Source organism: Leptodactylus fuscus, chromosome 3 (assembly GCF_031893055.1).
Source record: "Leptodactylus fuscus isolate aLepFus1 chromosome 3, aLepFus1.hap2, whole genome shotgun sequence".
Classification (NCBI taxonomy): Eukaryota; Metazoa; Chordata; class Amphibia; order Anura; family Leptodactylidae; genus Leptodactylus; species Leptodactylus fuscus.
In genome coordinates this window covers 171,523,787-171,547,996 of record NC_134267.1, presented here as the reverse complement: position 1 = coordinate 171,547,996, position 24,210 = coordinate 171,523,787, and the positions used below count along the sequence as shown (strand labels likewise).

At 39.3% G+C, this 24,210-nt stretch overlaps 1 protein-coding gene across 3 annotated transcripts in view; it reads left to right on the top strand.

Annotated features, from left to right (window-relative positions):
• KCNAB1 (potassium voltage-gated channel subfamily A regulatory beta subunit 1) overlaps positions 1-24,210 on the top strand; it is a 266,191-nt gene that overhangs the window by 59,957 nt on the left and 182,024 nt on the right. Inside the window, exon 1 of one of the 3 annotated variants that reach the window (XM_075268761.1) lies at positions 20,443-21,555. The exons of the other annotated variants lie outside the window; for them this stretch is intronic. Coding sequence (XP_075124862.1) covers positions 21,338-21,555 — 218 coding nt within the window. The 5' untranslated portion in view covers positions 20,443-21,337. Of the gene's footprint in view, positions 1-20,442; positions 21,556-24,210 lie in introns of those variants that run through there. 3 annotated transcript variants of the gene reach the window in all.

Genomic DNA, 24,210 nt, shown 5'->3' with positions numbered 1-24,210 from the left:
CCAGGAACTGATTAAAAGCTACAGGAAGCGACTAGAGGCTGTTATCTTTGCAAAAGGAGGATCTACTAAATATTAATGTCACTTTTCTGTTGAGGTGCCCATACTTTTGCACCGGTCAAATTTTGGTTTAATGCATATTGCACATTTTCTGTTAGTACAATAAACCTCATTTCAATCCAGAAATATTACTGTGTCCATCAGTTATTAGATATATCAAACTGAAATGGCTGTTATAAACACCAAAATATTTAGAACTAAAAATGATTAAGATTAATAGGGGTGCCCAAACTTTTTCATAGGACTGTATATGCCTAGTACTTTATTCTCTTTTTCTCTTGATAAAGTAACATACAAACCACTTGGTCTCAGAGAAACTTAAATAACATTTGCAAGTATAGAAAGAACATGACAGAGACAAACCAAGCGTAAATCAACATATAAAGGCCGCAGCCGTGTCCCCATGCTAGACAACTAACAGCAATGAATGTCAAAAGATGGGAAGCCATGTTACCAAGTCTAGTCTGACTTTGACTCCGTGTGAATGGACCCTTAGATAGAAGCCCAACATTGCAAAAATACAGCATTTTACATTATCAGCAAAGTGAATGAGATTCTGGCAAATCTCATCCCCACATTGCAGAAAGAAATGCCGTGGAAATTCATATTATAAAAAAGCATGACAATTATACCTGCAGAAATTCTCACATTTTATCTATAGGTTTAATAAGGGAAGAAAATCCACAGAGAAAAACTCAGCAAAAATGCAATGAAAAACTATGTGGGAAAAAAAAACATGAGTTTCCGCTGCAGTTTTGCTGCTACATTGGGCCTTAGTCTTAGGGAGTCTTCACACGGAGTATACGCTCCGCTCATTCTGAACGTAAATTCATTCAGAATGAGCGGCGTTAAAATAGATCCCATTGATTTCTATGGGAGCCGGCATTCGTGCGTATCACATTGAAAGAAATAGTTTAAAAAGCCTCTCATTGATTTCAATGGGTAGTGCGCATATGCCGGCACCCATAGAAATCAATGGGATCTGTTTTAACGCCGCTCATTCTGAACGAGGTTACGTTCAGAATGAGCAGAACGTATACTCCCCCCATGGCAATAACCATAAACAGCAGCGTTTTACAGTCCCTGCAAAGTGGATGGGATTCCCTTGCAGAAAAATACCTGAAGTGGACACACTGCTGTGTTTTTGAAAATCGCAGCGTGTCAATTATACCTATAGAAACACTGCGGTTTCCCTTTAAGAATACTTGAAGCAGACTGTCTACAACTCTGTGGACTTTCTGTGAAAAGCGCTGCAGGAAAAACCACAATGCATTTCCACCGCAGTTTTTCCTGCAGTGCTTTTTCGCTCTGGCCCACTACATGCGGCCTTAGCCTAAAGGGGTTTCCAGGAATTGAAGGAACCCCTGTGGAGGCCAGGGAGGGTATAAAATATAAACTTAAAGCATTCTTACCTGTTATGACAACCAGCGTATATACAGATACAGCTGGACAGGTTTATTTTATTGTTTTAGCAAGAAGCTTTTTGAAGTTGTCTTGGTTTTCCACAGGAATGTCCAGGGGATAAGAACAGAGGAAAATAAGACAAGGAGCAGGTGGTCATGTTACCTTTATTTCAAACAGGGCTGTAGAAGAGAAGCTGGAAACCAAGATCCAGCATTCATAGTGAAGAGATCTGCACTGCTCTACACAATCAGTGTCTCTTTAATTTGCTAGGAGCACATTTTGGAAGAAAAAAGAGGAAAAATGAATTCAACCAGTAACTTGATTTTAAAAGTAATAATAAAAACAGACGTGATCTTGAAATAGTTGTTTGTGGCTAAGAAAAAGTTTAAGAATGAAGGCCCATGTTGCAACAATGCTGCATTTAACAGTACCTGCAAAGTGAATGGGATTCTAGCTGATCCCATCCACATAGCAGAAAAATATCCACATTGGAAAATCTACGCTTTAAAAAATCGCAAAAAATCATGAAAATTGCAGCATGTCACTTACACCTGTGAAAACGCTATTTTTTTGCGATAAAAAGTGATGCATTTTTGTTGCAATTTTTTTTGCAGGATTTTGGATTTTGGAGGAAAATGGTGAGGGATTTGGTGTAGAATTTCAGCGCTGAAAAAAAAGCCTCCCGTTGACTTCAATAGGTTCCTTTTACTGCTAGCAGAATGTCAATGGGAAGCTTTTTTCAGCACTGAAATTCCACACCAAATTCCTCACCATTTTCCTCTGTGGGACCCTGAGCCTAAAAGACACTTGTCATTCAATATAGCCTCCAAAATTCAGGATCCACTTTTTGCAGAAACCAAAGGGGAATGTATGGTAGATGGGAGTAGCAGGAAACAGGGTGATTGATGTAGTTTTCTGTCGCACACACATTCAGCTCTACTTCATCGGGCTAATAGAATGCATTGGCCAATCAGCGCTGGCCAATGCATTCTATTAGCGTAAGCTGAGTTTGCACAGGGGTTCTAGTGCACCCTCGGCTCTGCTACATCAGATGTACATCATCTGATGTAGCAGAGCTGAGTGTGCATCAGATGTGTAGTTGAGCAGAACTGGCTCAGCACTGCTAAGTCTCTGCATTCGCATAGGAATGCATTGGCCAGCCTTCGGCCAATCAGCGCTGGCTCTGCCGGAGGAGGCGGAGTCTAAGGTCGGACCTGAATGGAGACAGGTGTGGAGCGATCTTAGACTCCGCCTCCTCCAGCAGAGCCAGCGCTGATTGGTCGAATTCCGTACTCTGGCCAATCAGCACTGGCCAATGCATTTCTATGGGGAAAAGTTAGCTTGCGAAAATCGCAAACTGACAGGGATTTCCATGAAATAAAGTGACTTTTATGCCCCCAGACATGCTTCCCCTGCTGTCCCAGTGTCATTCCAGGGTGTTGGTATCATTTCCTGGGGTGTCATAGTGGACTTGGTGACCCTCCAGACACGGATTTGGGTTTCCCCCTTAACGAGTATCTGTTCCCCATAGACTATAATGGGGTTCGAAACCCATTCGAACACTCGAACATTGAGCGGCTGTTCGAATCGAATTTCAAACCTCGAACATTTTAGTGTTCGCTCATCTCTAGTGTTTGCTTATGGTATAGCTGCAATGTTCACTCAAGAGAGAACTGGATTCTAGTATATCACTGTTAAAACTGAGTGTCATTGGGTTCAGTTGTATGAGCAGAAGATGGAGTGGATAAAACATACAGATACAGTTCTATTGCATTTCTATAGAAACAAAATTGCCATAGCAATTGAGCTGAGAAAAGTAAAGCAGGAAAGAGGAGATTCCCTCAATAGAGACAAAGCTATAGACTTATCATGGGGGAAATTTATGAAGCATAATGTGCCTAAGGTCTAAGTTAAAGGTGGTGTGGTGGCCTGTCAGAAAAGGGTTGTGGCCTCACATGAAACAGCATGGCCTAGGTTGCAACTTTATGTGCCAAAAATGTGCCAAGAACTTTTAAGCCAACTAATAATGGTGTAATGTTAGACTAGAAATTCTAACAATTCATGCAGCGGAGAGTGCCTCAATGTCATTCAAAGACTGAAGTGGGTGGTGGAGGAAGGAGCCTCCCTGTATTAGACGTTGTGAGGTAACTGCGATCAAGACAAGTATAGGTGCCAAATCTTTTACGACCAACTAAGACAAGCACCTGCCACCATTATATTCAACTATGTAGTTACTGTAAGAACTATGCCTGGCACCTGCCATTTATTTGTGCCAATATAGTGTGCCTTCAAGCATTTGGTCTTCTACATAGTAAATATGAGCTTCTGCATTTCCTACAAGTGTCTCCTGTCATTCCTTACCAGTCTTCATTGAGGTTCTTACAACCAAATCCCTCACCTTAACACAAACCCTAGTTTGGTTCTATCAGACATGGTATGTGAAGGTATTAACCATGTGTGTCTATGGTTGGTAATATTAGGGTAAGGTCACACAGGGTTTTTTGGACTGGATTTTGACGCGGAATGCGCCTCAGAATCCAGCTCCAGAAAACGCCTCCCATTGACTTCAATGGGAGCCGTTCACTTCTTTTTTCTGCCAGTGGTTTTGTGCCGCTCGCAGAAAAAAGAAGCGACCCGCCCTTTTTTATTTGCTGCGGATTCTGCGGCGGAATCTTCTGCAGCGTTCGCGGCGTGTAAACTCCATCCCTACTAGGCTCATTCATTTGGGCCTAATCCGAAGTGGAATGCCACGACCCGATGCCGGTGCACTGCACCAGTCTATTCATTTTTTGGACCACATTCTGAGGCGACCTACACGTCAAAATCAGGTCCAAAAAACCCTGTGTGACTTTACCCTTATAATGGCTCTATTGTTTGCAGCATTAGATAATTTACTATTTAATATGATTGACTCTGTTTTAGTAGCGCTTAACAGGTAGAAAAATATACCCAAAAAACTCATCAAAGTGCATGCGATCCGTTACCAAACGTGAGGGGATAAGGCAACTAGTAGAATCAGCAATGTCAGTTGGCTGCACAGTATTTATTGGATGCAAACGTCATTAATGAAATTAATAATAAAGAAATAAAGTGAACTAATAGATTCATCCTACAAAACAGCTGCTTCTACTGAATGTAGGCGATATGCTCCAATATACACTTATTTTTCCAGTAGGAAAGACAGCAGGATCTACCTACCAGTGCATTACATGTGTTTTATTAACTACATACAATGGAACAGAATAAAGTATAAAATAAACTCATTAAAAATGCAACTAGTCTACAGTGTCATGTGAACAAGGTCCACTGATAATTCATTGAAAATATAAAATGTCAGGACCACACTTTGTACAATGGGCCCCAGTAACTGCTCCACTATATCCGACCTCCTGGATCATTAAGTTCATCAAAAATCAGTATGATGTTGAGAGCTCAGTTTAGAGAAGTCGTCTGTGAACTGCGATCACATAACATGATATTGACAAATAGGGACACTTAAGAGTGTTTCTTTTAGGAGATGTTTTGTAACATGTCCTGTCCTTTGTTTTTCAATGGCATTGTCACCATTATTTCAATGTTTAAAAAAAACTGCATGTAATAGAAATGATATATTGCATATATACTGCATGTTATGTGATAAGTGTTAAGTGAAATTACCCTACATTGAATGGTTCCAGGCGCATTCTACTACTTTTTAAGTTTTAACATAGTGTTTGCTCTTGCTGTTTAGTGCTTTGCAAGCCTGGATATAGCTTAATATCATTAACCCTCACTAGGAAGTTCATTGTTATGGCCATTCCACATGCACAAGGTTGGACCAGCCTGAATGCAGTCACACACTGTACGGACTAGTATAAAACAAAGAAGACAGCACCGAGCAAAACCCTGTGTATTACCGCTTACATAAACGGATACTTAAAAATATTGAAGTGTCTGCTCACCTTTTGGGGTTATGATAGAGTCATAGAGCTATGATAATATACTGGTGACAGCTACTGGCTCCTCCATCATAGATGGACGTCACAAATGTAGGAGAGAAGGACCTGATCCAAACAATGGTGCAAACCAGAATGGATAGACAATGGAGCGGTGCTTGTCAAATGGATGTAGATAGGGATCCTTTTATTGATCATTAAAACTAATGCAACATCACACATTACAGAGGCTAAGCTCCTTTTTGAAGTGTACAAAATTGGTAGTGTGCCCCCTGGCACACTTGACAAACAACAAAATGTAGGGTAATGCCCACTGGGTGTTCTCAACTCAATGTAAACACAAATAATCATTTGTATTAATAATACACAGGGGACAATCATATAATGTAAACTTATAGCATAAAGCTTAGCCTGCATAATGTGTGGTGTTGTATTGGTTTTAATGATCAATAAATGATCCCTATCTCCATCCATTTGACAAGCGCTGCTCCATTGTCTATCCGTTCTGGTTTGCACCATTGTTTGGATCAGTTCCTTTCTTCCTACACACTGTACAGTCCATCATCTTCTGTCCATACTGATCTACATTTTCATAATATTCAGACAGACTTGTTAGTATCAGTCCAGCATACATTAATATACATACATGCAGGGAAAGGCATAATAAATTGTATGTGTTATATGATCCATGCCATAATAAATCTTATTGTGTAGATGAGTAGAGAAGTCATTACTATCACACCAGGTACTAGAAGTCGCTGCTTATGGAATGAAGCCTGCATATGTTGTCAATGGGTGACTGCAATTTGTGGGCCATGACTCCCGCTATACAATATTAGACCACATTTCTCATATGGATAGGGAAATAGATCTTTGTAATTGTTATTTTAGTATTGTATGTATGTATGTTAGTATTTGTTATGAAGCTGTCCATAAAACTATTGTTTTATATAATAATTAGTAATATCTTTATTTCTATTTCTAGTTCTATAATCTATTTATTTTATCTAGCAATAATATATGTCTACCAATATATCCTGTATACATCCGATCCGATGGCAGCTGACAGATATGAAAAAAAGAGAACCCCGTTCTGTGAAGTTTTTTGCATTTCCTACTACACACTAATCTCTTATTGATCCCGGACATTATCTGGTGTCACCTCTGCAGTTCAGTTATAATTCCAAATTGAAATTACCTCAAGTATCACGCTGGTACGCTTAAGGCTGGGTTTACACAACGCTTTTTTTTTGTACTGAATAACTGCATGCAGTTTTTAAATGTAGTGATGCAAAGCACTTTGTACTATGAATTTCACCTGTATACTAACAACTATTAAATTGAACACCTTTGGTTTGTTTCCATAGAAGGCATGTACTATTAATTAATTCAATTAAAAACTGCATGCAACTCTTTAGGAAAAAGTGCAGTGTAAATGCAGCCTTATAGGCAAGAAGCAGTCATGTTTTTGTTATATATATATATATATATATATATATATATATATATATACATACACAGCTCTGGAAAGTATATTACTCAAAAATATATAGCAATGAAGATAAAATTCAGAGAAATTGGAAATTATGCAGTGGTCTCTTATTTTTTTCCAGAGCGGTATATATATATATATATATATATATATATATATATATATATATATATATATATAAACAATGGATAACACATGGCTATAGATGAAACACAGAGGTAGAGAGATGTCTGTGCAGATGTATCTGCTTCTGTGGAAATAATGCATCTTGTCAGTATACGGGAGAATGGTTATTTCCAGCCCATTCACCATAATCAGAAGTATCTACTGTTTCTCTTGTATCTTAAGGATGTAACATGTTTCTGTTATTTTATATGGCTAACACTTCTTATCAAATCAAACTTACACAATCTGATAGGCAGAGTTAGTTTATTCGGAATCATGGCCTATATGTGGTGCTTAGATGCAATTTTTTCAGTTTTTTTCTTGTTTACCTCAATGCTAAAACTTGCAAGTAAGGAAACCATGTGCGATACATGAGATGGGAGTTTTACCTAACACAGGAGTTATTAGATCAGTGTTTAGCAACCCCAGTAATCCTGGGGTTCCTTGGTCTTTTCCATTATTGGAAGCTCTGACTTGTTCTAGCAGATATTAGAGACAAAATGTCCAATAGATGTGGAACTTTCTGGTTCTCTTTTTGTGAGTGGACAACCCCCTTAACAACCCGCTAATTAGTAAAGCCTCATTCGAGTTTATCTGCTGCGTCCATCAGTGTGTGTCCATCCTAAAGTGGGGCCCATCACATATCTCCCACGGGGTCGTAGATGCCAATAAGATCTGATGCCCTTACAGATTTAACGGGTTTCCCCATTACTAACTCTCATCTCCTATCCATAGAACAGGGATAAGTGTTTGTTTGCTGGATGTCTGACTGTCATGACGTCAGAAGTCCCCTACTGTCCCATACGAATAGACCAGTGCTTTACATTCATGGCCACTACTTCACTCACCTCTATAGAACTTAAAGGATGTCAATCTGTGTCAGTCCTTAAAATCTCATACTAATGGAATTTCGTTCTATACAGGTAAGCAATAAAAGGAACTTGGGTCGCCATAAACAGATTCAATAGTTGGCCTGATTGCAAGAGGAAACTAGTAACTAACTAACAATAATTGGTTCTCCATATTATTTAAACAACATCCTTAGCATTCCGTTCAGAACATTGTATACATAATCTGTCCTATCCAGAACACAAGCATCTTCTCGGGGTGAGGTAGGATGACCTCTGAATTACTCTCCTGCTACTTCTACAATAATAAGAGTCTTGACATCTTTTGAAGACATTGTCATTATTGCCTGCCATGCCAATAATTATAGGCTAAATGTGAACGTTTATTGAAAGGGCACAAGGACTAACCATGCTCAGGATTCCCTCTCTTCATGTCCTGATATACTGCATAAATTGCTGCCTTGTAGATAAAGACACTTTTCAATTAGAACAAATTGCTTTGACCTCTATGCACTTCTGGCAAAGGAACGCTGAACATTTGCTGCGCGCATAAGACATGTCTATAATCCTCCTATTCTTTTTGCAGTCACCTAGAAATTTTTGCAAAGATAGAATATTGAAACCATAGTATTTTTCGGACTATAAGACGCATTTTTTTCCCCAAAATTTGGGGGGAAAAGAAGGGTGCGTCTTATAGTCTGAATGTAGCGCCTGGCACCCGCCGTAATAGAGAGGCGAATGCCGGCAAGGGATAGACGCCGGGGCCTGAGACATCGCTGCGCTCCTCTGCCCTGCATGAAGCCAGCAGCGGCAGGGGCGATGCTATTTCGCTCCTCCGTCCCCCCGCCGCTGGCTTCATGCAGGGCAGAGGAGCGCAGCGATGTCTCAGGCCCCGGCGTCTATCCCTCCCCGGCATCCGCCTCTCTAGTACAGCGGATGCCGGGTCAGTATCGGTGGCCCCTTCTCCCCCGGGGCCGGTCCCCACCGGCCCCATACCTGTAAAGTTGCAGGCCGGCTCCTGCGCGGCGATATCGCAGGAGCCGACCTGTTCGGGTGAGAGCCGGGAGCCTAATGAGGCTCCCAGGCCTGTCACTGCTGTATTAGTATTGCGGCTGGTCTCTATGACCAGCCGTAATACTAATAGACAGAATGTCCCATAGACGGCAATACAGTTGTATTGCCATCTATGGGACTTGCAATCAAGCGACCGCAGGTTCAAGCCCCCGGGGGGGAATAAAATTGGAAAAAAAAAAAAAAAAAAAAAAAGCTTTAAAAATATAAAATAAATAAAAGTTCTAAATCACTTCCTGTCCCTAGAATATATATATAAAAGTAGAAAATCATATGTCATAAACCACCGGGTTTTTTTTCAATACAAGGTGATCTAAGCAATAGATATTCCCCAAAATGGTATAACTAAAAAGTACTTCTGGCCCCGCAAAAAAAAACACTCTATGCGTCCCCGTACAGCTGCAGGGTCACCTGTCAATGTGGCCTTGCAGCTTTTGCAAAACTACAACTCCCATATATTAAATATTTTACCATTTTTTGCTTCAAAATTTTTTTTCCCTATTTTCCTCCTCTATAACCTAGGTGCGTCTTATAGTCCAGTGCGTCTTATGGTCTTACAGAACATCTGTGACCAAAGTTTGTTTTTAAGCTAGATCCCTTATGTTATATAATGTCTATTATCTTCTTTCTATATAGCGGCAGCATATTGTGCCACGCTGTATAGAGAAGCAGCTTATATTTATCTCTATCCCTGCCGAGGCTCACAATGTAATATCGCAAACATCTTGTATTTTCTTTAGCATGTGGGAGTAAAATGGAGAATTTATACAAACTGATAAAAAAAAATTTCATGCAGATGTTACTGTGGCTGAATTTGAGCCCATGCTGCCAGTTCTAGAAGGCAACACACTTATAATCCCGCCGCCTCCTTCTAATTTAAGCCCAAGTAGTTCCAATATATTACGTTTAATGTGTTGCTATGACAATTGTAACTCAAGAAAATGGCTTTGTCTTTTCATTGATTATCTCAGTGAGTCTAGTAAAGCGATTCATTCTCCACTACATTTTTATAATACATCAATCAATATCTAAAACCCTTTGTTATAAAGACAAAAAATAAATTGTTATAATTAAAAACAAACATCTCTTTTTTTCCCTAAGACTATAATATTAACCACTTTATGTACATGCGTTTTTCTTCTTTTGGGTTATTCAAATAATTTTTGCCTTTTTTTCTTTGATAAATTGCGTTTTATTTTTATGTTGCTTTTATTCTTGATGTTACTTTTTTCTTTCGATATCCAAGAACTGTAGACAAAAAAAGAGGGGAGATAAGTTTGTTTTCAGATTTTTTATGTTTTTAACAGCAGAAAATGCTGCAAAAAAAGTTTTCCCTATCCCTTAGACCGGGGTCCCACAGATAAAAACGCAACGTTTAACAGTTCCTGAAAAGTAGATGGGATTCACTAGATTCCCATCCACTCAAAAATGCATGCAGCGGAGATGATGCGATTTCCAAAACCATTGTGGTTTTGGAAATTACAGCATGTTAATTATACCTATGGAAATGCTGGATGTTTCTCTGTAGACATAATGGAAACAGAAAGTGTGCAGGAAAAACTGCAATGCATTGCCGCCATGTTTTTTCCTGCAGTGCTTTTTTTGCTGCAGCCCGTTACAAGGGGCCTTAGCCTGACAGTAAATTTTGCATAGGTATTGCTAAAGGGAGTGGCTGTCTTAATGGTGTTATTATTTTTTTTTTACTTTTTTTATATGCATTGTGCCCCCATAAGGTCATAATAGGCCTTTGGGGGCATTTTAATATTACTTTAGTTTTTAATCTGATGATTTCTCTTGTAACTTGGGTTTATACATTAACCCCAGTTACAGAAGGAATATAGTCTCCTGACCTACACCGCAGATGCAATCTGGGTTCTCTACAACCCAACAACTCATGCAGTTTCTGAATCTTAGTGGATCACATGGCCGCCAGGCCAGAAAGGGATTCGCAGTCATGGCGGTTCCCATAACTCTGTATAGAGTATTCACTGAATACTGTCTGCACAGCAATTAGGGAGGCAAGAATTGTAATAAACAGTCCTTGTCTCTCTAAGGGAGGTCCACGTGTTATAACAGCTAGCTCCCTGCTTCTGCAGCTACACAACTTCATGCATCTGCTTAACTCTGCAATGACATACAGGTACGTCCTTGCGGGGTTAACAGTGGACAAACCGGATGTATATAGTCAATGGGTGGTCCAGAAGTTAAAGAACATTTCCAGTCACATATTATTAACACACTCATATAGTCATTAGATATATATATATATATATATATATATATATATATATATATATATATATATATATATATATATAGAACATAGGGATGATTAAAAAAAAAAAAAACCCAATTCTTCTCCATGCTGCTTTATGGCAGATTGCAACTAAAACTACTAATAGTTCAGATGTTTCTTACAATGCTATGTACTTACAGGTAACTTACAGCTACACTAGTACATTTTGTCTTGACTTGACAAATCTTTCCTCCCCGCTATGGTTAGGCTGTACAACCAACACTGGGCTAAGTGTAGATCACTCCATACAGAGAAATGAAAGGTCCTGAAGTTGTGATATCCTTCCTACTATTTTTTCACCTTTATCTTTCTATCCGTACCTACTGTCACTGTAGTGCCTCTACCATGGAGCGTCTTTATTTTGTATTATTATTCTATTATCTATGCTGCTGTAACACACTGAATTTCGCCATGGTTGGACTACTAAAGGATTATCTATCTATTTATCTATCTACCTGGATGTGTGGTGCAAGATGACCAGGTTATTAGATAAGATGATTTTGCTAATCTTCGTCAAGGGCCGTCTCGGCTATTATGTGTCTATGTGTGACCACGCAGTGGTTGTGTTGCAGTCTGCCAAGAGTTTTCTAGCAAGTTGCATTATTGTATTCAATTGTGTTTCATGAAAATTGGAGTCTTTATCCAAACTTGAGGTAAAGTAATGGTTGACATATCTCTAAATGCTTCCCTGTCACGACAGCTTAGTCTAGTGTTTTATGGAGGTTTAGCGAGTGCCAGGCAGACAGCTGCAGTTGGCAGTCTTGTATATTTTTTACAGATTGGCTTGCACTAAAGATCTTCTGCAGACAGAAGAAAACTGTCACCCTAATATCATTTATGGGTAGCTATCCTTTATGGTATTATCCAACCCATAAATAAGCCTTGAAACATGACTTTAGATGTCAGTTAGATCAGGCTCTCCTCCAAAAGAAAGAGACTCTTCCTTTTGGAAGCGATACTGGTATGCTCTTGTTCCGAACCATGTTTCAATGTTGTTTAATGGGTCAGACACTGACTTACAGTTTAACTACCTCCAAGTTGTTTTAGAGATGCAGTGTCCTTCCTTCCAAAAGGAGAAGTAATTTACATTGCTTTTCCCAAAGAGCACTGCCTATAAGAGAACAGAGAGTACCCCGACAGCTACATGGTATGTCATATCTTCAGAAGCATGGTGTCATACACAAGTCAAGCCTGGGTGAAGAGTAAGCCTAGATAACATTGGAAGTAAGCAATGGAGAAGACGGGGTCAAGCTAGGTTGGCAATGAAATTTAAGAAAGGTTTCTGGCGAAGAGTTGTGATCAAAGGGTGAAGTTAGGAAACATGAAGATGCTAGGAACTTACCTTAGAAGTCATTTGTGACCTTTTATGAAAATTCATCCCTCCCTGAAATATCTATCTAAAATGCCATTTCTTTCACAACACATTATAGGAAAGATTTCTTCATCTCCTAAAAGAGTTATTTTTTTCCAAACCACAGGTTTGCAGCTTTTTGAATGCCAATAAAAATGATCACAACTGGCATTTTATACCACTTTCTAAAAAAAAAAGTGAATGGTAAGTGCATGCTGGGGATACGGCCATCAGTCCTCATGATATTCATCGTAATTTACACCAGAAAATTGGCATAAATTTTGCCTGAAATCTACTCCAGATATGAGCTGGCATATATTTCAGTGGAGATGTATGGAATAGATTTTGGTCTGATTTATATAGAGGTGTGCTCCTTCTCATAACTCAGACACCCCCTCTGCCAGTGTAGAAGATAGGAATATCGGCATTGAAAATACCAGTCTTCATAAATCTCCCCCATTATGTCTTATACAAGCTGCTACTTTATTACATGCTGCCTTGCTTCAAATTGCTAGTCTAACAAATGAAAGGTCAATTATCTTTATTAGGAATAGTTTTATATTGCCATTAAACTGTTACAAACTCATTTTCCTATTTAATTAGCATATTATCTTCTAGTATAAAATGATCAAGGCTACGAGCTCCAAAAGCCAACTGTTATCTTATTTCAGTACCTTGGAGAGCCAGTGCTCCATTTACCAGGGCTAAGCATTAGCGGATTAACATCTTCACTGCTAGAGAAGTGCACAGTTTGGCAATGATCCCATGTCCCCTATGGCATTTAAGGATTTAAGTAGAGTTCTTCAAAGACTTTGGCATTCCACCAGATTCCCCCTAAGCATGTTCTGTGTTAACAGTGGCTTTCTCTGATCCATTGACTAAGTGATTTGTTGGCTGCTGTTTCTCTACACTTACAGTTGCATTTATAGGTAAAGAGCAGTTTTCATTTTGTTTCATAATTTAGTATACGCTTAGATGCATTGTAAAAGTGGACCGTAAAAGCTTTTCTGCTCATGTAATACATTGAGACAGAATCACCTGGGACCTAAAATGTCAGCCTGATCATTTCATGACACTTTACATAAGGGGCCAATGGTTTTTGTTAAGTCCTTGAGGTTCGTATACCCCACATTTATCTTCTCAGTTTTTTGATCCTGGATTTCTGTGTAATGAAATAGAATAGATTACAATTTCTTAGTTTATATTACAATAGCAAGAAAAATATATGATAAAAAAATCATGTATTATAGTTGGCTCAACTGTATTAAAATGGATGCTGATCTTCAACATTATTAAAGGTTTCACCTTCTGTGGGTGCAATACATTGCAGGTTACTTTTACTGTGTACTCTGTGGCCACTTTACATAAGCACAACATAACAGTTTGCCTTCCAACCTATAATCTAACCTGACTCCTGACTCTCTCCTGTCCCTCACAGGCTCTCCAATCCTACAGTTATTGTGAACCACAGGAACCCCTAATGTAGTCCCTTGTATAACACACACTGGTCACACACTATACGTCTGCTGGCTTTGTGTGACAGCTTGCATATATTCTATTAGGCAGTGGGCCTCCTTGCCCATTGGGATGCTGTGCAGCTGCACAAGATGTACATATGGTATATCTGTCTCCATGGGGATTGGATTTTACCATTACTTATCACATCACAAGGCCTTTAACCCTATGTTCTCTGCTTCACATTAACCATTTTACATGCAACAGTAATTACATTTTTCCAATTGCAGGAATGAAAGCCTACCTTGTGCATTCAGATAAGTATTTTATAGGCAAGTTAATCAGTATTAGAACATATATTGATGCACATGGATGGGAAGGAAGTATTAAAGAAGGCAGAGGACATCAATTGTGGAAAGCCACTGAAATACACTTGTAAAACAATAAAAGCATTGTGTGTTTGGTTCAAAAAAGCCAACACACACACACACACACACACACACACATATATATATATATATATATATATATATATATATATATATATATATACAGTACAGACCAAAAGTTTGGACACACCTTCTCATTCAAAGAGTTTTTTGTATTTTCATGACTATGAAAATTGTAGATTCACACTGAAGGCATCAAAACTATGAATTAACACATGTGGAATTTTATACTTAACAAAAAAAGTTCTAGGTTCTTCAAAGTAGCCACCTTTTGCTTTGATTACTGCTTTGCACACTTTTGGCATTCTCTTGATGAGCTTCAAGAGGTAGTCACCGGAAATGGTCTTCCAACAGTCTTGAAGGAGTTCCCAGAGATGCTTAGCACCTGTTGGCCCTTTTGCCTTCACTCTGCGGTCCAGTTCACCCCAAATCATCTCAATTGGGTTCAGGTCTGGTGACTGTGGAGGCCATGTCATCTGGCGTAGCACCCCATCACTCTCCTTCTTGGTCAAATAGCCCTTACACAGCCTGGAGGTGTGTTTGGGGTCATTGTCCTGTTGAAAAATAAATGATGATCCAACTAAATGCAAACCAGATGGAATAGCATGCTGCTGCAAGATGCTGTGGTAGCCATGCTGGTTCAGTATGCCTTCAGTTTTGAATAAATCCCCAACAGTGTCACCAGCAAAGCACCCCCACACCATCACAGCTCCTCCTCCATGTTTCATGGTGGGAACCAGGCATGTAGAGTCCATCCGTTCATCTTTTCTGCGTCGCACAAAGACAGGGTGATTAGAACCAAAGATCTCAAATTTGGACTCATCAGACCAAAGCACAGATTTCCACTGGTCTAATGTCAATTCCTTGTGTTCTTTAGCCCAAACAAGTCTCTTCTGCTTGTTGCCTGTCCTTAACAGTGGTTTTCTAGCAGCTATTTTACCATGAAGGCCTGCTGCACAAAGTCTCCTCTTAACAGTTGTTGTAGAGATGTGTCTGCTGCTAGAACTGTGTGTTGCATTGACCTGGTCTCTAATCTGAGCTGCTGTTAACCTGCGATTACTGAGGCTGGTGACTCGGATGAACTTATCCTCTGCAGCAGAGGTGACTCTTGGTCTTCCTTTCCTGGGGTGGTCCTCATGTCAGCCAGTTTCTTTGATAGTTTTTTCAACTGCACTTGGGGACACTTTCAAAGTTTTGCCAATTTTTTGGACTGACTGGCCTTCATTTCTTAAAGTAATGATGGCCACTCGTTTTTCTTTACTTAGCTGCTTTTTTCTTGCCATAATACAAATTCTAACAGTCTATTCAGTAGGACTATCAGCAGTGTATCCACCTGACTTCTGCACAACACAACTGATGGTCCCAACCCCATTTATAAGGCAAGAAATCCCACTTATTAAACCTGACAGGACACACCTGTGAAGTGAAAACCATTTCCGGTGACTACTTCTTGAAGCTCATCAAGAGACTGCCAAGAGTGTGCAAATCAGGAATCAATGCAAAAGGTGGCTACTCTGAAGAACCCAGAATATAAGACCGATTTTCAGTTGCTTCACACTTTTTTGTTAAGTATATAATTCCACATGTGTTAATTCATAGTTTTGATGCCTTCAGTGTGAATCTACAATTTTTATAGTCATGAAAATACAGTACACTCTATGAATGAGAAGGTGAGTCCAAACTTTTATATATATATATATATATATATATATATATATATATATATATATACTGTATATATATATATATATATATATATATATATATATATATATATATACTGTGCTATATCCAGCTATAAGACTGAACATTCAGGGCTTCCTATTGTACTATATACTGTGCTCCATACATGTAATACATAGCTATGTTCTGTTGTATTAAAGATCTTGCTATCACAATACATAGAGATGTTACAGTTCCTACAAGATCAATGGAAACCAAGCAACTACATTATGGCACTATCAGTATGAAGTTATACTGGCTCTTAATAGGAAGCTTTATTTTAATTGTACCAAAGATCCTTTTACACCACAATTACATATAGTTCTATAGTTATATCTGGAAATGAGAGGCATGGGTCAGTGTGCAATGTACAATACTTAACCTCATGAACACCAGCTCAAAATATGCCATAGAAAAAACTTAGCCAGTAGATACATTTGCCTTTCAATAATATGACTGTATTCCACCAAGTGTGGGGAAATGTAATGAGGTTTACATATCCTTTCCTGTGTGCATGCATTTTAGCACATTGTGTATAAGTACTTTATATAGTTTTGAAGGGTGGGTAACACTACCATATCTCTATGCACTAGAACAGGGGGATTTGGTATATATTTGCTCCCACCTTATTGTGATCATTCTTGGGTTAGTTTACCATTTACCTTTAACTTGAGGATTCCTACTCATGTCTTACTCCAACCATTCATATAAGGGATGGATCAATCTGCTCTTGAGCCCTATCTCAACAAGTTATGTTTGCTTAAAGGGCTAAACCATTGAAAATCATATAAATATGTAGATTTGTTTTTACCCTTATGTTATTATTTACACTAAATAAATGGTTATTTTTTTTGTCATCACCTCCCTTCCTAGAATCTCTAATAAACATAAAATAGAATCATAGCTTATTAAAGGATACCTGACTTTTCATCAGAAGTTGAAATACCAGCAGGGTCATGCTGGACAGTCTGTTCTATGACTTGTATAAGCCTCCATACATGGTTTCCTATCTGTTTTTCTTGTACTTAGGACTTTAAGGCTGCAGAACGTTTTGCATTTCTGTCTAAAGCAGGGGTGTGTACAATAAGGAGGTGCCCCCCCCCGACCTTTCTATTATAACTACTAATCGAAGTAACTGGATTCATTACATGTAGTTCTCAACCATACAATAGCAAAGAAATATCTTAGAAAAGACCAAGATACGATAATATAGGAGATCCAGAGACACTGGACTACAAATACCGGTTATGATGCAGCTGAAAAGATCCCTGGCTCAGAAAAGAAAAGAAATCTAAGCACAATAAGGAAAACTGCTTTCTTGCTGTCTCTGACTAACATCTCATTAGCAATAACACAAGCATCTTGTCATAAATATACACACTTGTAAGGCTAGGTTCACACCTTCACTTGTATACTGTTTGGGGTTTCCATCCTCGAGCCAGCTTAAAAAATACTGAGCATGACTTTTCCACGCAGAAACTGGGCAGAAGGAGAACATACAAACTCCTTGCAGATGTTGTTCCTGGCGGGATTCAAACCCAGGACTCCAGTACTGCAAGGCTACAGTGCTAACCACTGAGCCACCGTTGCCCAGGTAACTGCTTTTTAAAAAGATTAGGTTTATGTATTTCGAGTCTTCAAACGGACCCAAAGAAAGGAAACCCAGGTGCAGGGGCTAACTTAGCGTAAGAAATTATGTTGACTTGTGAGAAACTTCTATGCAGTGTAGAAGCCAGTAAAGCTGTGTGGAATTCTCCTCTGTCTATTCACTGTGTTAAAAAAGTCCAGCCCCTCCCACCTGCACTGACAGAGAACCATCTTGCTTTTTTAATGATATCTATAGATGGACCTGCCCTAGTAACAGGCAATGAATAGCAAATAGAAGAGACACCTAGTGCAACAGCAATAATTTTTAAATAAAGGTTCATTACATTTTGGTCCAGAATCACATTCTCTACTAAATTAGACTGTGTTGTCTGAAAATGTAGGAACCATTTAAAGGTGACCTGTTAGCATGAAAATGCAGTATAATATACAGGCATCAAGTTATAAAGCAGGAACAGCTGAGTAGATTAATATATATCAACTTGTGGGAAAACATTCAGTATAACCTGTCATTTATTTATCTCTTTGCTGTTTCTATTCCTCAAAACAGTATGGTAGGTGGTGCTATCAGTGACTGACAGCTATCTCTGTAGGTAGTCTTTGAGGGGGACTGCCTGACTTATTTACTGTCTATAAGCAGAGACAATACAAAGATATAAATGAATAAAGGATAGGTTATACTGAAGTTTATAACATCTTACAAAACCCTACAAAACTATAAATCACTCTGCCCAGCTCCCTGTGATCTATAACTTCCTACCTACAAATTGGACTGTATTTTCATGACGAGACGACAGGCTCCCTTTATCAAACTTATACTTCCAATTGTTCTGCGCTCCACTAATACCTGTTTGTGGTGTGTATTCACTAGCTATGTCTGTTATTGTGCCTGTGGTGATGTAATTTCCTTGGACAAAGGAGGTTTCATCTATAGTAACCATAAGTCCCATGGCCACCATTGACTGCTAAGGTTAAATCACTCTGGCATTGTCCCTGAAGCTGAAGAAAAATATGGGGCCAACTAAATGTCTGTCTGTAGCCCTAGCCTTTATATCCTGCAGTTATATTCACTGTAGAGCAGGGGTAGGGAACCTTCGGTTCTCCAGCTGCTGTGAAACTACAACTCCCAGCATGCTCCATTCACTTCCATGGGAGTTCCCAGAACAGCAGAGCCAGTATGCATGCTGGGAGTTGTAGTTTTGCAACAGCTGGAGAGCCGTACGTTCCCTACCCCTGCTGTAGAGGATGCCCCCTCTGAGGATTACTGAATGCATTTCCTTTGGCACAGTTCACATCTCACCCCAAAACTTTTAGGCAGGTGTGGAAAAAAATGTTGCAAAGTAATAATGCTTTCAAAAGTAAAGGAGTTTCTACTAAGAGTCGGATTCTAGAAATTAAGGACACATTGATCCAGGGGTTTTATACTGACTGCCAGATTGGAGTCGGGAAAGAATTTTTTCCCCTAAAATGGGGTAATTGGCGTGAGCCTCATGGGATTTTTTTTGCCTTCTTCTAGATCAACGCTGTAGGGGATTGTAGGGTTATAGGATGGACTTGGTGGACTGATGTCTTCATCCATCCTCATCTACTATGTAAGAGTTAATAGTAAATTTTTTTCAATCAAGATAATCAAGGAGGAGAAGTCCAAGAAACTATGATATCGCCCCCACAGAGCCCTGATCTCAATATCATCCATTCTATCAGTAAGCCTACATCTATAGAAGATCTGTGGTTAATTCTCCAAGAGGTTTGTAACAACGTCCCTGCTGAATTCCTTCCAAAACTGTCTGCAAGTGTACCTAGAAGAACTCATGCTGTTTTGAAGGCGAAAGGAGATCACACCAAATATTGATGGGATTTAGATTTGTCTTTGGTTCACTCACTTTGCAAAAGTAAACTATTACCATTTCTATTTTTGTAGCATTCCTACTTAATAGCATTTTTTCCACACCTGCCTAGAACTTTAGCACAATACTGTATATACGGTATATTATACAACATTTGTTATAATAAAGCAATGTGTAAACTATTTTCAGGGTCTGAGATTTTCAACCATTTACATTTCTCCAACACAATGTTATAAAAGAATTCTTTTGTAAGTATCAATGCCATTAAACCTCTGTTGCTCATGTGTCCCTAGGGAGACTCCACATACAAATTGCTGAATGTATTATTTACTAAATATTCTAGAATTTACCGATATTAACAGGATTTATATGGAAGTGAATGGTAACATCTCCCTGTACAGGGACTAATAGTTATAATTGAACATGTGGGGGTGGTCTTGCTGCAGTGCTGCATGAAAGCTGCTGTTCTTGTCTACAACATAATCCACTTCTCCCTTCTGGTGCAGTGTGAGTTTTTGGAGGCTCTAAGTAATTAGCTTGCTCTATAAAGCATATAAATCACTTCAGTACATTGCAACTACTGACATTTCTGCTCAAACATTGGCACACAGAAGTACTGGACTGTGTGCACAGGGATCTGCTGTTTGGATTCTGCAGTCTCACTAAAACCTATTGAGGCTCTTGTGTACTGTAGAAAAGAGCTGACACAAGTCCTGCATCACTTCAGTGTGTGACAATGGGCAGCTGAAGCTCTGCTCCTTATCACCCTGTCCTTATGTGTTGGGCACTGTCACATCATGTACTTAGGATGCAGAGATGTGCACCCTCTCAGTGCTGATATGATGAAGCTGTTTCTTCCAGCCTACTACCTATAAGTCAGGGTAAGCTGGAATTTAATGGGTGCAGGTAAGTTTGGGGGAACTAAGGAGTACCCTGTTGTATATCTTAATGGACTTGCTGAGCTGAGCTTGAAGCCTGCACATTAATAGTGCACTCCAATTAGTGGTGCTGCAATTGCTTACAACCTCCAGATTTCCCTTATGATGTGCTGCTAAGAAATCCAGCATGCTCCTCAGTTCTTAAAGAGCCACTGCCACCATCTGCCTCTCACTACAGTAGCTGCATGCTGGAGCAGAGCAGAGCCTGGGCTAGCTTCACACTCAGCAGCACATGAAAGGAAGGCTCCTGCCTGTCACATCTCACATCATCACACTCCTCAACTAGATGGAGATCTCCTGTCCTCAGGGAGCCTGATGTGATTCCAGCTCCTCTCAGCTCTGGGATCCTGTCTGCTCCTCAGCTCATGGTCTACATATTGACATGCACCTGCATTGATTTCTTCCTAAGACTGCACCAGGGCACCAAAGTGGACAGGGGGTGATTATGAAGGCACAGGACTCTTATGATTGAATTTCCTAGTCCTGGGGGATTTGATGGAATGAAATACCTAATAATCTCACTGCCTGGTGGTTCCCTGACTTCTCAGAAGCTTACTGCTGGCATCCCAAGGACACAGGACACCCTCCCCTGAACTCTAATCCTGTCACTTGCACTCATTGATCTGTGGCAGCTTCCAGTAGAAGATATCTATGAGCCTCTGAACATCCTCCTGTCTGATCGCTGAGAGTCCAGCAGAAGCCATGCAAGTCTCCATAGCCTGCACTGAGCACAACCTCAAGAGCCGGAATGGGGACGACAGGCACAGCAAGCAGAACTCCAGCGGCTCAAACGTGGTCAATGCTGCCAGGGCAAGGTTCAGGACCGTGGCCATCATAGCCCGGAGCCTGGGAACTTTCACTCCTCAGCACCACATCTCACTCAAGGAGTCCACTGCCAAGCAAACTGGCATGAAATATAGGTAAGAAATACCCCTCACAATGCTTGGATAGATAGATAGATAGATAGATAGATAGATAGATAGATAGATAGATAGATAGATAGATAGATAGATAGATAGATAGACAGACAGACAGACAGACAGACAGATAGATAGATAGATAGGAGATGCATTGATAGTTATGACTAGATAAATAAATATATATATATATATATATATATATATATATATATATATATATATATATTAGTAGATAGATTGATAGGAATACATTGATATTTATGGCTAGATAAATAGATACCAGTAAATAGACAGATAGAAGGAGATACATAGATAGTTATAACTAGATAAATAGGTATGAATAGATAGATAGAAGCAGATATACATGATATAGAGAGGTGGATATGAGTAAATTGATATTAGTGTATATGTAAATAGACAGGTTGATAATTCAATACATATGGGTAGATAGAAGTAGATAGACCTATATGATTAGCTATATAGCTAGATACATGTGAGTAGATATCTATGGGCAGATAGTTGGACAGATATGAGAAGACAGGTAGATACATGAGATGTATAGTTAAATATGAGATATAGATGTATGTGTCTAGATGAATATAAGGGTGATAGCAATGCTTTTATATACTAGACAGATACTTTTCTCACACACATACTGTAAGTTCCCATAACTTTTTAAAGTTATACTTTGCACATAAGCAATGTGTGGTTGCATTACAATGTCAAAATATATTTCATAGAGTATTCCTTATTCTTGTGTCCAGTTTATTTATTGCTCTACATTTTCTATATACGTCAGACTATTCCATACCTTGCTTTGCCAGTAATTCATCTCTCTTTAGTATTCATTCTGTGGGTAACTTTCTGTGTCCTTGGTTAAACTAAACATGTTTTTGTACCCGTAGTGTACACAGTATAGTGCCAACATATTCTGCGGTGCTGTATACAGATTGTATTCACTCACAGTGAATGTTATCCCTAAGGGTCTCACAAGCTACTTTCCTTATCTCCACAACACACACAGTCTGGGGTCATTTTCATACCAAGACAGTTAATGTTTTGGAGGGCAGTAGAAAAGAGGATTATTTGGAAGAAGCCCATGCAAAATGGGGATGACATACAGTCCCAACACTTTGCAGATGTTGTTTAGGTCTTGAGTCCAATACTGCTGAGACTCATGAGTCCAATCCTGCCAGGCTGCAGTTGTCACTAGTGAGTCACCCATATATGCAGAGACATCTTTAAAGCTCTGAGAATATGATTAACAAACTTTCTTAGCCCTCCATCCTGGAAGTCTCCTATTTCTGTACATGATACACGTACTGGGTAGTTGTATCTAAAGGTGGAATCGTGATGACAAGGAATGTAAAAAGTGAATTTTATTGCAGCATGCTGAAGTTAATGGGTATGAAGTTTCCATTATACGCCAGTTCATAAACATATGGCACAGAGTATCATTCCACTAGATCTTGCTGGGATGATTTAGGAAATGAAATGTTTAGGTTAATACAGAACTGATATGCTGTGACCGTGATTGATAATGATTGAATGAAGCTTAAGGAAGCTCCAGTGTTAGTCATAAATCAGAGCTTAGAGTTAATGATTACTGGAAGGTGAATCCCATAAATAAGCCCTGTACTTTACATAGCTACTGTACTAGACAAGTGCAATGATTTATCCTGCACAGCTCAGTGGAGCAGAAAGTGATGGTGCATTAATAGGGGTGAAGTGAAGTGGGGTGTATATACTGCACTGCATCACATATTCTCATTCTCTCTCAGTCCCCAGTACATCGAAACGGCATAAAAGGGGGATATGTGTAATGCTGATAGACATAACCATTATTGTTAAATATTGTCCCAAAGCACTTTTTTAGAAAGTGTGAATTTTGTATCCAGTTAAATAGATTTATGTCCCATAAACCGAACGATTAATGAAAAGGGATGCCTGAATGTCTTCTACAGGATATTTATGACCATTGTGGTCACTTTTGTGCTTTTCTATTTCATCTTGCACAGCTGATTGCCAAATATATGTGAATGCCACAGGGATGGATTTATTTAAAAAAAAAAAATAATAAAAAAAATAAAGTTTTTAGGAAACTTTTTCACATTTTATATTCTAACAGGGGTGGGGGGAACACATAGATAAAAGTGTAATGTACTAGAGCAAAAACATAAATCGGACCAACATGTCATCATATACCTAGAGTAACTGCAAGTGTCTCCATCTAGCATCCATGGGGAGTTGTTTTTTTTTTTTTTCTTTTTGTAGATTGTGAGCCCCATATGTAGAATGGGAGGAAATCCACGCAAACATGGGGAAAACATACAAACTCCTTGTAGATGTTGTTCCTTGCAGGATTTGAACCCAGGAGTCCAGCACTGCAAGGCTGCAGTGCTAACCACTGAGCCACCATGTTGCCCCTTATCTATGGGGAGTTGTCCACTATGTAGTTTGTCCCCCTATAAGGCCGGCGCCCCACGGGACGTAAACGCTGCAATTAGCGGACACGCTGTGGGAAAAATTGCGGCATTGTACAGTGCAGGCAAAGTGGATGGGATTCATGCGAATCCCATCCCCACTTTGCGGAAAAGATCGCAGCGCGGACATGCTGCGATTTGCAATGTTTACAAGCTGAGCATCTGAATGTGG